The sequence below is a fragment of the Chamaea fasciata genome, unplaced genomic scaffold (assembly GCF_029207755.1).
Source record: "Chamaea fasciata isolate MVZ Bird 193981 ecotype frontalis unplaced genomic scaffold, bChaFas1.0.hap1 SCAF_3, whole genome shotgun sequence".
Lineage (NCBI taxonomy): Eukaryota > Metazoa > Chordata > Aves > Passeriformes > Sylviidae > Chamaea > Chamaea fasciata.
This window is the reverse complement of record NW_027094088.1, coordinates 11563825-11578258: the sequence shown is the minus strand read 5'-3', so window position 1 is coordinate 11578258 and position 14434 is coordinate 11563825. Positions and strand designations below refer to the sequence as shown.

The 14434-nt window shown below is 44.9% G+C and overlaps 2 protein-coding genes across 2 annotated transcripts in view; one reads left to right on the top strand and one right to left on the bottom strand.

The window, feature by feature from the left end:
* Positions 1-472: 472 nt before the first annotated feature.
* On the bottom strand, positions 473-10108 carry CRNKL1 (crooked neck pre-mRNA splicing factor 1). Its single transcript, XM_066178012.1, has 14 exons — positions 10034-10108; positions 9678-9830; positions 8877-8968; positions 8618-8776; positions 8098-8264; positions 7430-7608; positions 6628-6798; positions 5767-5958; positions 4984-5043; positions 3823-3903; positions 2058-2297; positions 1697-1798; positions 925-1173; positions 473-725 (listed from the first exon to the last, which is right to left on the bottom strand). Exons 1-14 carry the CDS (start codon positions 10079-10081, stop codon positions 558-560), a joined length of 2061 nt encoding a protein of 686 aa, XP_066034109.1. The 5' UTR covers positions 10082-10108; the 3' UTR covers positions 473-557.
* A 2047-nt stretch (positions 10109-12155) lies between these two features.
* CFAP61 (cilia and flagella associated protein 61) overlaps positions 12156-14434 on the top strand; it is a 97776-nt gene continuing 95497 nt past the window's right edge. Inside the window, 2 exon segments of the mRNA XM_066178011.1 lie at positions 12156-12325; positions 12970-13120. Of these exon segments, the coding sequence (XP_066034108.1) occupies positions 12183-12325; positions 12970-13120 (294 nt within the window). The 5' untranslated portion in view covers positions 12156-12182.

Below are 14434 nucleotides of genomic sequence, written 5' to 3'. Positions count from 1 at the left end.
TCTACAGCTTTGTCCTCTAGGGCCTACTTTCAGTGTATTTAACTTCTAATATTGCCTCCCCTTATAGTTTTCTGGGATAAAAGCATCCTTGGATAGGAAGATGACCAGGTTGTGGTCAACCGGGTTGTTTTCAACTATTCTCATGATACTGTTATATTTAACAGAATTAGTGGAAAATTAATCAGGGATGATGGTTGGAGATCTCTCTCACTGAAGGTAAGTCTGTTGCCCTGGCACATTAAGGTCCTTTAGCACTGCCGGGATAGGCTGAGGGAGCCTTGGACAGGTCCTTGTGCTAAAAGCGAAGTCACTGCACAGCTCTCCCAGCTCTCCTGTCACTGGTGACAGCTACAGTCCCCTGCATTGCTCCCAGGACCTCTCCTTTAATTGATGGACATCCACAGGACTGTTAAAGGAAGTCAACCTGAAGATGGTGCTTGTCTTCCACACAAAATCCACCTCAAGTCAGTAATACTAAAATTCTCCAAAGACATTTATTTATCACCAATGAAAATACTGTACAATGGCCCAGGAAAGGGGTGGGAGAAGGCAAGGTTTTAAGTCTGGCTTTCATCAATGTCCTTATCAGGATCCATGGCTGCAGCTTCGCTCTCCTGCTGCTGCTTCTTCCAGAGCTTTGCCATAGCCAGGAGTTTGAGGTTGGGCTGATTGGCAGTGTCTTCTGGGAAAATATAATCATAGTACTCCTCCCATCCAGCATCAGACTAGAGAGAAAAATACCACAAAACAAGTTTAATTTGCATATTAATGTTGGCTATTAGGAGATGCTTCTAATAAAAAAGAGAAATTAGACGAATAATAGAAAATTAAAGCCCATGTTTGCTATCCCTTGCCCAGTAGCTGACTCCATAAAGCACAAAGTCACTGAAGGCTCAAGCCACTACTGCCAGCATTTTTCCTTACCCCATCTTCAGCCTGCAGCTTTCTCCTCTTCTTTATTTTCTCAGGCATCAGTTTATCTATCCTCTCTTTAGTGGCATTGGTGCCGAACTCATCCTCAAAGCTCCTCCAGGACTCAAGCAGCATGACCCTCTCCTCCTTCTCCTCGCAGCTGCGCATAGCCTTGTTGGCCTCCTCATAGACCTGCCGGCAGCGTGGCAGCTGCTCCTCCTGCCCCACTGACAGCTCAAACTGCGCCAGGCTGATCCACACCTGTGGGCACAGCACACAAACCCCAGCTCCAGCCCTCGCTCTGTGCCACCACAGCCAGGGCAGAGGTTAAAAACAACAAAGCAGCAAAAAAAAAAGCTAAGGTCAATGCCAGCAGGTGCCCAGAAAATCCGTTTGTTTTACACAAGTGAGATTCACCACATTTCAGCAGGACACAACATCCATGTAAGGCACATGGATCAGTTTCTTGTGGCTGTTCCAAGTCTCGAGAAATCTGTGTGAATTTCATCAATGACAGCACCAAGCAAAACTGGAAAATCACAGTTTTCCTTGCAATGTTTCAGCAACCAAGATCACAAAGCTGCTCAGCAAAGAGGGCTGCTTGGAAAAGTTTCTTTCACCTGAGATATGCCTATTGTTGTAAGGAATTCAGGAACTTCCCTCCCCCTTTCAGAGGACAGGTATAGGCCTGAACTTGGGCTGATCTGAGCCAAGGCAGCCTAGGCTTTCCCTGCCTGTGGGCCAGGTTCAGGGCCAGCTCTGTGTCCTGGGTGCCCACACACACCTTGACATGCTGTGTGCGCTGCAGCAACCGCCGGTAAAGGCTCCTGGTTTTCTCATACTCCTCTTGCTCAATCTCAAAGTCAATATAGGATTTCCAAAGCACCTGCAACAGAGAAGCCTCTCATCATGTTCATTCTGAGCACACTGGGAGGAGAAGAGAATGGATAAAGGTGAAATTTCCCTGAGGAAGGAGATCAGGATCTTAACTGGTGGTGTAGGCTGGGATTAAGGCTGAGCAGCACCAAAACTGGTGCCCATCAACCATTCAGCTTTCACCTCATGTTTTATCTGGTGGATTATTTACATGTTCATCAGCCACACTGTGCAATAAATACCTTAAAATCAGTCCCCTCCCCGCTCACCTCTGGCATGTCCAGCCGGGGCTGGCTGATAGCCAACTCGTAGATGGCCCGGGCACGGTCAATGTCCCCAAGGATGGTCTCCAGCTCAGCAAACTTAATCCAGGATGTGCAGTTTTCCGGCGCAAACTCCAGGAATTTTTCATACAGCTTTCGGCAACGGTCAAATTCACGCAGCTGTAACTCCAGTTCAATGTAACCTTTAAATAGTTTGTTCTTTGGACATTTACCTATGGATGTCCCCTGTTATGCAAAAACAAACAAACCTGTAGTGATCTTGCAGGAAAATAAAACCCCTACTCGATTTTCTAAGTGTTTGAACTGCAACTCATTTTTTTGCAGTTTATTCAGCTTGTTCAGGGCCAGTACTAAATTCAACCAGTGTTTGCAGAACAAATGTGCATCCATAAACACCAAGAGCCTGAGAAGTAGAAAACATCAGTCACTTGTCATTCTTTCACATAATGTGGGATCCCCACGGAGTATGAATAGCACCTACCCTGGTTCATCAGCTGAGCACCTCAAGGAAGCACAGTGTCAGTCTGTACCAGCCTGCCAGGTAAGCAGTTCCCAAGCACCTCATAAAACAAATGATACCAAACAAACTGTGGCCCCACACTGTCCTCCTGGCACAGAGAATGGCTGCCCACTCCTGCCTGCTGGCTGGCAGCAATGAACAGGTGGAGAATAATGTCTTTAGGAAGTATTTTCTTTCTGATATTCCTCAGTCTCTGAAGAAAACTGTCCTGAGCCAAGCTGTGAGAGGCAATTCTGGATTCTTAGTTTGGGAATATCTTAAAACAAGAGTTAAGTATGAATGGGCATACCTGAGACAGGCTGCAGTGAGCTGGGCCTTGGAGTCACTTCTATAGACAAGTACTGTTTACTAAGCCATGTGGCTTCTGCTCCCTCAAGCCAATCTGAGGTAATTTGAGACAGAATTCCCTTACCACAGTTCTCCTGCACAATGTTCCTACACGTTTAGTAGCTTGCAATTTATTAAAAATGGAAGAAGCTACCACCTGCGATTATCAGTTTGGTCACCATTATAGACCTCCAGCTCTACAGATGCCACTGGTATTTCAGAATATGCTCAGGTCTTCTCCATGTGCCCTCCATTAATGTTTGGGTGGAAACCCCATCAGTTTGCTCTTTAAAGTCAAACCACCTCAATTGCTACCAACATTGGCTTTCTCTCAAAATACCTGATGCTATCTATCCCTGAGCTTACTAAGAATATCTGAACTGAAAGAAAGTTTTTCATTTCAAAAGATGTCATTTCTTGCTGCCCCATCACACCCTGCTGTCCCTTGACATGCTGACATTCACAGAGTGAACCTGCTCAGCAGCTCCTGAGCCTGCCTGAAGTCCCCATCAGCAGTTGGGACTGGCATACAGTTTGGCAGGTCCTAATTTTCCTAGAGCCAAACCTCCTATAAATCTACAATGATTTTAAAACGCTATTGTTAGAACAAGTATCACTGTAAGCCAGCAGCAGCAGCTAAGAACTTGTAAGAGCACTGAGCTGACGTGGGTGCTCTGCATTCTGAGGAGTGCTTTGTCATTTCTGCCCGGGGGCTAATTCATCAGAACAAGCTACATTTCTTTTTAAATCATACATGACAGTAAATGCTGGCCCCTGCAGACTTCTCGGATGCCTTTATTTTAACTAGATTAAATCAGCAATTTAAAAAGGACAATTTAAGATCTTTTAATGCCATTCCTGTGTTAGTTAGTGAAGTCAATTATGGCTCTGCTAAAAGCTTACCAAAGCCCTCCTGGCAAGGGGGAGGTTTTTCTGGCGAATTTCAAACTGCGCATACAGCAGCCACATTTTGGCAAACGTAAACTGGAAGAAAAAGAATGAAGTGCTATTTAGGCTGGAAAGTCAGTAGATAATACGGTACACGTTGCTTAAAAAATAAGCTTTCTGTCTATACAAGATATGACTGCTACTGCAGGTAATCTCATTTGATCTCAGTGGTTTCCTGCTGAAAGGTTTAGAGTCCATAATCTAAAACAACCTCTACAACAGGATGATATATTGGGGTGAAAGGAAAAATGGCCAGGACAGAAGTCTTTTAAAGCGGAAAAAATAGTTTTTTAACCAATCATCAACTGGCAAAACATCAGCTATTGCTGTATCAATTAATAACTAATCAGCTCTTAATAACTAGAGATTAATCTGACAGTCAGACGACACAATAAATGACAAACTGGGAAAAAAACATGAACAAGGATTTTCTGACATTCCAAGGCAATGTAGTTTTAAGGGTTTGGACACACTGATTTTTAAAGTTCACAAGCAAAAAAAACCCAAACCCACAAAACCCCAATCAATCAACCTTGAAGACTGATTGGAAAGGAGATGACAGACCTGACAGCTGTTTTGTCAAATGCAGCTGCCTCAGGGGTGACCATGGGGCCACTGGATGCTACAAAAGGTGTTAACCTGGTTAAGCAGAGCCTCAAGTGCTGTACAGAGACTGCAGGAGACTGGGGAACAATCCTGCCTGCGGAGGAATGCAAGCAAGCAAAAACTAAGTGGTCTTCCCTATATTCTGACTACGTGCAATTTCATCTTCTTACAGTTTACTTAGCAACTACTTAGTAATTTGAAAATACTGGAAACACCCTTGTGTCTCATGTGTATGAGGGAACCCTGACACCAGGGCCTGCAGTTTCCCTCTGTGATGCAAATTACAGGCACCTTGCACTTTAGCTTGAAAACCTCCCCATCCATTTTGGAAGGTGGACATTTTGAGAAACTAGAAGGGATACTTGAAGTTTTAAGCAAAGCCTTCAAGAACCCACTAGCAGCAGCTTGGAGCTGCTTACACCCCTGAATGTTGTGGGGGGAGAGAACTAAAGGATCTTATCTAGGGCATTTTAACCCAAAACTCAAGCCAAACTGTTGAAGGAGCCATACCTTCTTGTGGGGCAGGAGCTCAAGGCATGCCTGGTACACCTGTCTGGTTCGCTCTGCATCCTGTAAGAACAGGCAGCATTAAACACTTTGTTTACTGCTGAGATTATGCTAAATTTGAACCCTACAATGACTGCAAAATTGCAGAATGGTATCTAAGTCAAGCTGGTTAGAATCAAGAACGCTTATCTACTTAGTGTGCACAATTCAAAGGTGGTAGCTTCTGAATCAGCAAGACTCACCTTTTCAAAGCAAGGTTCAGTGCTAGGAAGCCAACAATAAAACAAGGAGTATCCTGGTTGTGAGAGGAAAAATATGTCTTTTCCTTTAACAGACACTGAACGTGTGTTCTGTACTCAAGAGCAGCTCTAATGTTCCATGACTGGAAACAGAATAAATACTTGCATACCCTCAAAGACCACTATAAGCAGCAACAGCATGGCTGCTTCACAAACAGTTTCAATTAACTATAAAACTATTTCACAAGTACAGGTAACAGTCTGCCATGGGCAGTTCAGCCAGGGCCACCAGAAATACCCACTCCTGCTTTTATTATCAGTGTGTTTCTAAATGAATTGGGGTAAAACAAGTTTGGTTCTTTCCCCCCATTACGCACAAGAGGGAAAACCGGAAGAGGAAAAATTCTCTATAATTAAATAGTTAATCCTGTAGCATGTTACAGAAAACTAGTAACATAAGAGTATACTTAGTTCTTGGTTTTCCTACTAAAATATCCGCAGCTATTTATCATATGGGAAAAGAAACCCCCAAATTGTCACTACTTGCCTTTGCCTCCAGCTCCTCATAGAGTGCATAGTTAATCCAGAGGTAGATGTACCTCTTCCAGTGGCGTTTCTCCTGGATGGGGGGCACATTGGCAATGGCTCTCTCATACACCTCCCGAACAGTCTCGGCATCCGTGTCGCTCTCCACCAGCCGCAGGTAGTCGAACCATGCGTCATAGTTGTGGGGGTTCGCCTTCAAGAGACGGGTGCGGGGCAACAGCAAACAAAATTCAGCCACTAAAACCAACAGAGCCTCATCCTTTACTTAGTCAGAATTCCCCCTTTAAAATAGATGACTGGAATATTAACAAAAAACTGTCAGTCTTGGGGATGCTTATGGTAGAGCTTTTGGGTTATAAGTGACTTTGTTTTAAATTTTGTTTTTATTTTGCCCTCAGCATCATCTCAATGAAGGCAATCCAAGTGAAGTATGAGAAGGGACAAGAAATGATGCAATGTGCAGTGTGGACTGAACAGCAGACAGGTGTGGCACAGCTGTTTTCTCACAAAAAGGTATTTATGCATAGGTGAGGTGTCTTGTAATGGCTATTCTCTAACTTAAGTAGTAACTACAAGCTAAACTGCATTATTCCTAAGGGTACCAAGCCTTGAGTTCAATCCAAAACCCTGGCCTGCACAATCTAGATTAGAAAACAGAAACAAAAAACGCAGTGAATGCAGATATTATTCACTTCCCCAGGGAAGGAATCCTAGCTCTAAAATGAACATTCCCTTGGTGTTTTTTAGGACTGACTTTCAAGCGTAATGTGAAACTCATCAGCTTTGATTATCACAAAATGCTCGTGTCACTTAAGTACCACCTGGCTGTACAGTGAGCCTGAAGGGTACCTGTTCCACGTACCTTCACCTCCTCCTCATACTGGAATCTCCTCTTACTGACAATGATGTCCTCGATTCCCCTCCTGTCTCCAAACTTCTTCTCAAAGATGGTGTAATTCTTGAAGAGATTCTGGGCATCCTGCTTTGGAATTCTATCCAAGGCATACTTGTAGATAACCCTCACTCTTTCAAACTGAAAATATTAAATATAATTTAAAAAATATTTACAAAGCAGTTTCTGTCCTCCCCTGCAGTTTTTCAATGAGCTTTTGGCAATATTTAATAGAATACAGAATTGTGGAACACCCCAATGTAACTGATTATTTTAGAACAGGACTAACACATTATTCCTTAAGAGTAAATTTTGAGAGGAAAAAAATAAACCTGAAAATGCCAGCCCCCATCATCCCTTATTCATTTACAAGTTTAGAATATTTAAACCAATTTAAGAGGTTGTGGTTTGGGGTTCACAGAACGTCTTCAATTTCTTAACAGCCTGGGAACCTTAGAGACCGTGAAAAACATCTGGACCAATCCAGTTTTCTATCATGCAGGCCTATAACCTCTCAGAACCTCTCAAGTCTGAGAATACAGGTTTGAACCAATGCTGCTGGTCTTGGGCTGGGCAGATCTTCCTTAGAGCACATTTTATTGATGTCACCAAAAGGCAATGAGAAGTGAGCAAAAAACTGATTCCCTAACTCAGACTACAATCACAAGGTGCTGGGAACTACAAGTATTGCAGTGAACGTTAAATGCCTTAAGTTTTTATATTCAAGGAGAAACACTGGCATGACTCAGATGTGATATCAAGATGATCTTACTTCTTTCTGGTTCTCCTCAAACTTGGCAAAAGCCACATACAAGTGTTCATCCATGTGCTCCTCCCCGAAGAACTCCACCGCCCTCTCGTAGACCTTCCTGGCATGGGCGAAGTAGCTGTGCTTCTCCTCGAAGCGCGCATACTTGATCCAGTTCTTCACATCGGGGTGAACAAGGACAAGTTCAGCTCTTGTTAAAGAAACAGCGCTGGCTGAGTGGCGTATCTCCAGCTGTGCTCCTCCCAGGGACTACCAGCTAATGGACTACATCAAACTCCCAGGATGATGCATGCGGGGAACAATAAATGCAGCTGGGAAGAAGACACTGACAGGTCTAAGCATGTAAAGGCTTTGTGCCTTACTGAGAACTTAAAAAGGGATAAGGGTCAGGGAAAATCTGAGGAGAAACCTGAAACAAATGACGGCTAGAATAGAGCTGAGTGCATGAGTGCAGTTAGACACTGTTGTGGCAGGACCTGCAGCCACTGTACTGAAACTGAGGCTTTCCCTAAACATGCTTTTAACATCTCCTGCTGGTTCCCAGGGTGGTGGCTCAGCACACCACAGCAGAAAGGAGCACAGGGACATTGCTGGACATGGAATACCTGGGAAGGAAATAAAGAACAGAGACCTTAACCCAGGCAGGAGTCACAAGGCTCTGAAAAGGATATATCTCTCGTAAATGCTTCGTGCTCTGTCCACCTCCTTGTATCTCAGCTCAAAGTTGATGTAGGAATGCCAGGCTTGCTCCTCTGGCTGCCACTCCATCCACCGTTCAAACACCTGGCGTGACCCAGCAACATTCCCCAGCATCTCTTCCATGTATGTGTACTTGTACCTGGGGAAAAGAGATTGAGTTTCTGCAACCACATGGTGAACAAGTCTGCTCAGGGATTTCTGGAGTGCTTCCTAAGAGCACCTCTGAGCTTCCCTCACCTATTTCCTCCCACCCTAGAAATGCCAGTAGGCACAAGAGTGACTGGCAGGATCCAGATACACAAACATCCTTCTCTCCCAAGGCTCTTGCCACTTAAAAAGTATAAAACCTTTCCAAAACTTCAGCCTTCCTCCTTTTTTTTTCAAACTAGCCTGAAGACTTGGAGAAACAGAATAATCTGCATAATCCCAGAACAGCCAAATGCTATGCGGCCTTTGGGGCTAGCAGGGGTGCTCCTTGCTCTGCCACCATACCAGAACTGGTTCACCCTGGGCAGGGTGGTGATAGCCCGGTCCCAGATGTTTCGGGCGTGGTTGACCTGGCGGTTCTTCATCTCCATCTCGGCATATTTCAGCCAGAGGGTGATGTTCCTGTAGTCCACATCCAGGGCACGCTCGTAAATGGAACGGGCTCTGGAAAACATGAGTACAGGGAAGATAAAATGTTCCTCCCAGACTTTGATGTGCGTCTAAGAAGGCTCATAAGAGATGCCTGCAGCCGCATCATCGTTACCTCTGGATTTCCTTCAGGCTTTCCTCCCATTGTGCGTACTTTATCCAGTTACTGATAACAGTCCTGTTCTTTCTTATGTTATCTTCAAAAGTCTAAGAAGAAAATTACATCTGTAAGTCAGAAATCCTTCTGCAGACCATTCACATAAAAAATAGCTTATAGGGTATTGTTATTACCCTCAGGAATATGCTTGCTTTGCTTAGGCATTTTCAAGGCAAAAAGCTAAGCAAAAACCCATGGGTAAATCTGCACAAGGAAAAGAATTATTTTAAAATATTTATAACTCAGCAGTATTGTAATTTTTATTTTTTTTTTTGTTCATGTTCTTTTCTAGTGGTGGCCAGATACTAGTAGTAATGAAGAAAACACCTATTAACTGTGTAAGTAATTACCATTTCAGTGTTCTAAGAACGGGAATGGGAGAGATGTTGCATACTACCAGATTTTGTCAAGCAATACATCTGTAAATTACAGGTTCGGCTAAAGGGGAGCATAAAAAAGGAGTTTGAAAAATTTGATGTCCACCTGGAAAGTCCACAAGGAACATGGACTATATCTTGTTTAAATTAAAAACAGTGGAATTTTAGTGCTTTATGTGAGTGTCGAGATTAAACCTGATTGGTGTGGGTTTTTAGGTTTTGGGTTTGTTTTTTTTTTTTGCTTTTTTTTTTGTTGTTTTGGTTTGGTTTTTTGGGTTGGTTTTTTTTTGTTTGGGTTTTTTTTTTTTGGTTTTTTGGGTTTTTTTGTGGGTTTTTTTTTTTTTTGTTGGTGTTTGTTTGTTTTTTTTTTTTTTAACTATACCTTTCTCTTCCGGAGTTTATAGTCGTTTAGCTCTTCAACATCTGTGATCTTCTGTTGCGGAGGCGGTGGGAGAAGCTCTAGCTCCCTCTCCTTTGCCTCTCTCAGAAGCTGCTCCGCTGTGATCTGAACTTCGGCGGGCGCCTTGTTTTTCACCTGCAAGGCAAGCACAAGGGGGGCTCGGCTCACATTTCCTAACGCAGCACCGAGACGGTCAATTTCCTCCGGCGCCTCGCTACGCGCGGTGCCTACCATGGGCGGGGCCGGAGCCCGCCAAGACGCGCCGGCCCGCGGCGAGTGGGGATCAAGGGGTCCCGGGGGGGGTTCCTGGGGATTCCCGAGGGGTCCCCGCCACCTACCTTAGCTACTTTAGGGATGCGCTGCTTCCCGGCCGCCGTAGACGCCATATTGCCGCCGCTGTGCCTCCGGGCCCCGCCCCGGCACCCCTGACCTCACGCAGCACCGCCCCAGCGTCGTTGCCGCGGTAACCGCGACGCGTCCCCGGGCGGTGGTGGGCGGGCGTTGGGAGTGTCCGTTCCGTCCGTGAGACCGTCTGTTCGGTCTGTCTCGTCCTTGGGTTCATCTGTTCCATCTGTCCCGTCTGTCCTGTCCTTGGGACGGTTCTGTGGCCGCTCCGCTCCGCACCAGGGACAGGGCAGGTGAGTGCGCGGCGTTGTGCGCGCGAGGCACCCCCTGGCGGCTTGGCTGCGGGGCAGCGGAGGTCTGTCCACTTGCGTGGGCGTGGTCCGCGTGCCTGAGAGGGTCGCTCGCGTCCGGGGGCCCTGAGGGTAGTCCGTGCACAGCGCGGGTGTCCAGCCACCGCCCCCGGCCCGGTCCGGCCCCGCCCCGCGCCACTGGGGGTGTCCCTCAAGAGCCGACCGCAGCAGCCTTCTGCAGCTCCTGGTAGCCCTCTTGAGGTATGTACGCTTTCAATGAGTTTTGGGCTACAAGCACCAAAAAAACCGCGTGGAATCTTACTTGTGCTTCAAGAGAGCGTTTGTGTGAGGAAGCAGGAGGGAACTGCTCCAAGTTTCCCCCAAGAGGGGAACGCCTTCCTCTGCTTGTTCTGCTGGGTGTCTCTAGGATGCTGCTCCATGCAACGAATGCAGGAGTTGCTGCAGGAGCAGTGCATTTCCTCACGAAAGTGGCACATTTTTACTGTGTAAATGCTGCTTTTGCTCCCTGCGGCCTGCGAGAGTGTTTAGGGGATCTGGTGGAGATGGGGGTGGGTTTTTTTGTTGTTGTTGTTTTTCTTTTCTTCTTTAAGTTAAACAGTTGACTATGAAAATATGGCAAACGGTTTTCCTTAGCTGAAGTCATCTTAGTGCTAAATCTCAGCGGGTGAATGGCCCTTTAAAGTTCGCGTTAGTTTTCATTTTTGAAATTGACGCGTGTTTGCAGAGGATGTGTTGCTTCAGGTTAATCTCAGGACCCACGCTGGCGCTAGAATGTCTTATTTGTGAAAGATGTAAGAGTGCATGTGACTTTTTCTGTATTTAAAAGGTGCGAAAATCTGTATTTCTTTTGGGTTTCCGTTTTAGTTAAGAAATGCGATGCCTAATAACTGAGCATTGCATTTGGGTTTGGAGTTACTGATAGGAGCGGCTGTTGTGTTTGTCAGAGTGGTAAAATTGCTCTGCTGGTCTAGGTGGGCTGGTTTCGAGTTGATTTTTTTTTTTAGTTAGTACTGCTATATCTTGCACATATATTTAAGAAATCGCGGGAAGCCATTGTTTGGTCGCTTTATTTTACGTGCCTGTCTGTTGGCTGAGTCACAGCAGTCTACAGTACTGAGCAGACACACAGCTGAAAGGTGTTAGAGCCGAAGGCATGGTCACAGGTGGTTTGAAGATTTGCTGCCCCGTGTGTTCTAAAGTTGCTGGGTGGATCAACAAATCGGTTGTGCCTGGCACGTTTTGTCAATGCAGAACCACAAAAACCCCCCACATTCTTTTTCTGTGTAGGAAAGCAGTAGAACTTTGAATAGCCATGGAACTTTGAATTCCTTCTGAAATTTAAACCCTGTTGTTGACCTTAAAAAGAGTTTGAGGAGCAATTGTGGACAAAATACGGTTAACTCACCTGAAGCTGCTGTTTAATCAGGACGTTGTTGCCCTGGTTGTTTGCAGCTGAGCCTCCAGTCTGCGTCCCCTGACTGCCCACAGCTGAGCCTCCCACTGAAGGCCTTTGAGTTTGAAGATCTTGGTGATGAGCTGGTTAGCACGCAATTGAATAAATAGGAAAGCAGCTGTAGCCTATTAAAAGTGTTCATTTCCTCTGTAGGATTTAGACAATCGGAGTGATTGCCTGCTGTATTTCAAGTGTGCACTGTACGGGCAGTGTGCGTATGTGTGGAGGTATGCAGGAACCAGGCACCAAAATCCATAGGAACTGCCCCAATTTAGAGTTGTTATGAAAACTCCCCTGAAGTGACTGTGTTGGGTAGGGGATGGCAGTGGGATGGCTGGAGCCGCAGTGTTTTCCTTGACTCTCAGTGAAGTATGTGGGATGGCCACAGTAACCTCTTGGAAGGGAAATACAGAGGTGGTCACTGCCAGAAAAACAGAGTCACATGATGTCCCAGGCATTATCAGCCTCTTCAGCCCTGTCACAGAAGACCTCTTTGGAAGGATTGCTGTCACTTACCTCCTGTAAGTAATGGTGTTTTAGGTTATCAGGCAATTACACTGAAAATGGCAGAAAGCATTCTGAGCTTTGACATGGTGTGACATGATGACTTTTTGTGCTATTTCTAAAAAAGGAAAGAAAATCCACTTTCATGTCTATTACACGAATGACTGTGCAAACCTGGGTCCCTGCTATGGTGGACAAGGTTTAATTCTATACTACCTTCCTTTTGTAAAAGCTCAGAAGAAATGCTGTTGAATAGCACCTGATAAAACTATCAGCAGACAGGCTGTGTGAGAGACAGATATTGGTGGGTCTCTTAATGTTTTTCCCCTTCACAGCAAAAATCTTGGATAACAGCTGTTTGGGAAAAAAAGAGATGTATGGAGAAACATACAAACAGAAGAGAATGTTTAAGTCTTGCATCTCAAGTTTACTAATATGATTGAGGATTTGAAAATCCACCTGAATTTTTATAATGTTAGAACACAAATATGTGGAACTGTAACAACAATACCAAGTTAGCATGTGGACGATGAAGTTTTATTGAGGCCTGATCCTCTCTTGAACATGGCTAATTTTGCTGTTCCAGCAGGCTGAATTCACAGTCAGTCACTTTTCTATGCGGAGTTTCTTCAACTTTTGCAAAATTAAATTGTTTTTGTAGAGAATTATCAAATCTTGCTTTGACACTCTGCAATGAGAAGAATGAGGTAATAGCCCATGCTGCCTTTCTGGACTATCCCAATTGGAATATCACTGATCAGGCTGAATGGGAACCGTTCCTGCATGAAAACTACACTAACAATAAGTGCACTGTAAGTAAATTGTGTGGTTTTGAGTTTTCATTTAAGGCTCAGGTATGGAAAATACATGTGGGCATCTACAATTTACTTCTGGTAGAGTTGAGGTATTCAGGATGCAGAGGGTGATAGATTCCTTGTGAAACCCTTGTGCTGACATGGGTATCTCAGTTCTGCAGTGAGCTTGTTTGGTGCTGGTGGGGAGATTGCTGCTCTTTGCTTTGCCTTGTGGTGACTTTCATGTGGGCTCCTTGGGTGAGCTTGTGAATTTCTGGTAGGATCTGCGGACTAGAAACAGGACCTTGCAAGTTTAGCACTCAAATGCTCCCCCATCACCAAGTCCAGCTGGGAACTAGATAGTTTGATTGTTGAGACAATACAGAAAATGTTAAACCACAAGCACTCACAAGGTGGACAGCATGCGCCGTTATAAGGTGTTGGCATTGCTGCAGTTATGTCTGGGCATTTTGTTCATCAGTTCTCCAGGGTCTTTGCGATATTAAGCAATGGCTTGGAGGTAAACTGACAAAAACAGTGTTTGAAAACGTGTGCTCTTAAAAGAAACCATCATTACAGCCAAAGGGAGTGTACAAGAAGGACCTGTGATTTCCTTCTAATGGATTTTGTTTGCCCCTTGAGCGGCACTTTGTGGGCAGGCATAGTCACTTCATTCAAGGTGCAGCTGCTCTGGAGGTTCTGCTGTACTGTGCCTCCCTTGGGCTGTCTGGTGGCTCTGCAGGATCTGGTGCAGGGGCCTACAGAGAAAAGACAAGAAAAATAAATCACTACTCAGAACCAGTAATGAAAAATACCTTGAAACAGACAGGCAGCAGAGCTCTTACTTTTCTACAATGGAGTTTATTTGCTAAAGTAGGTGTAGAAGATTCAGTGTTTTATGCTTCTGCATTGGCAGAAGCTCTGAATGTTTTCTGGGGTATAACTTGATGAGATATCATTGGTAAACTGCAGATTAAATCCATGCAGGTGTACTTTTCAAAACTGAGATCACCTGAACAGAGGATTTCTGTGAAGTGTAGTTGGCCTGTCTTTTTCCTAGAGCACAGGGTCTGAAGTGGGAGTTGACTTGTGCAGAAAGGAATAAGTGAAGATACTTTACTGGATTGTCTGGTTACCAGCACTATCTGGAAAAAGTTACAGTCCAAGTCTGGTTTACTTGCTGTCCTCTTGGACCTCAACAGTAGTATATTTTTTTTTTATTTCTTCCCTTTGCTTCTAGAAAACAAATGAACAGCCTGATTTTTAGGGATGTCTTTGGATGTTTGCTGCAATAGCTTGTTGTCCTGATGCTGGTTCATGTACTGCAGCCTC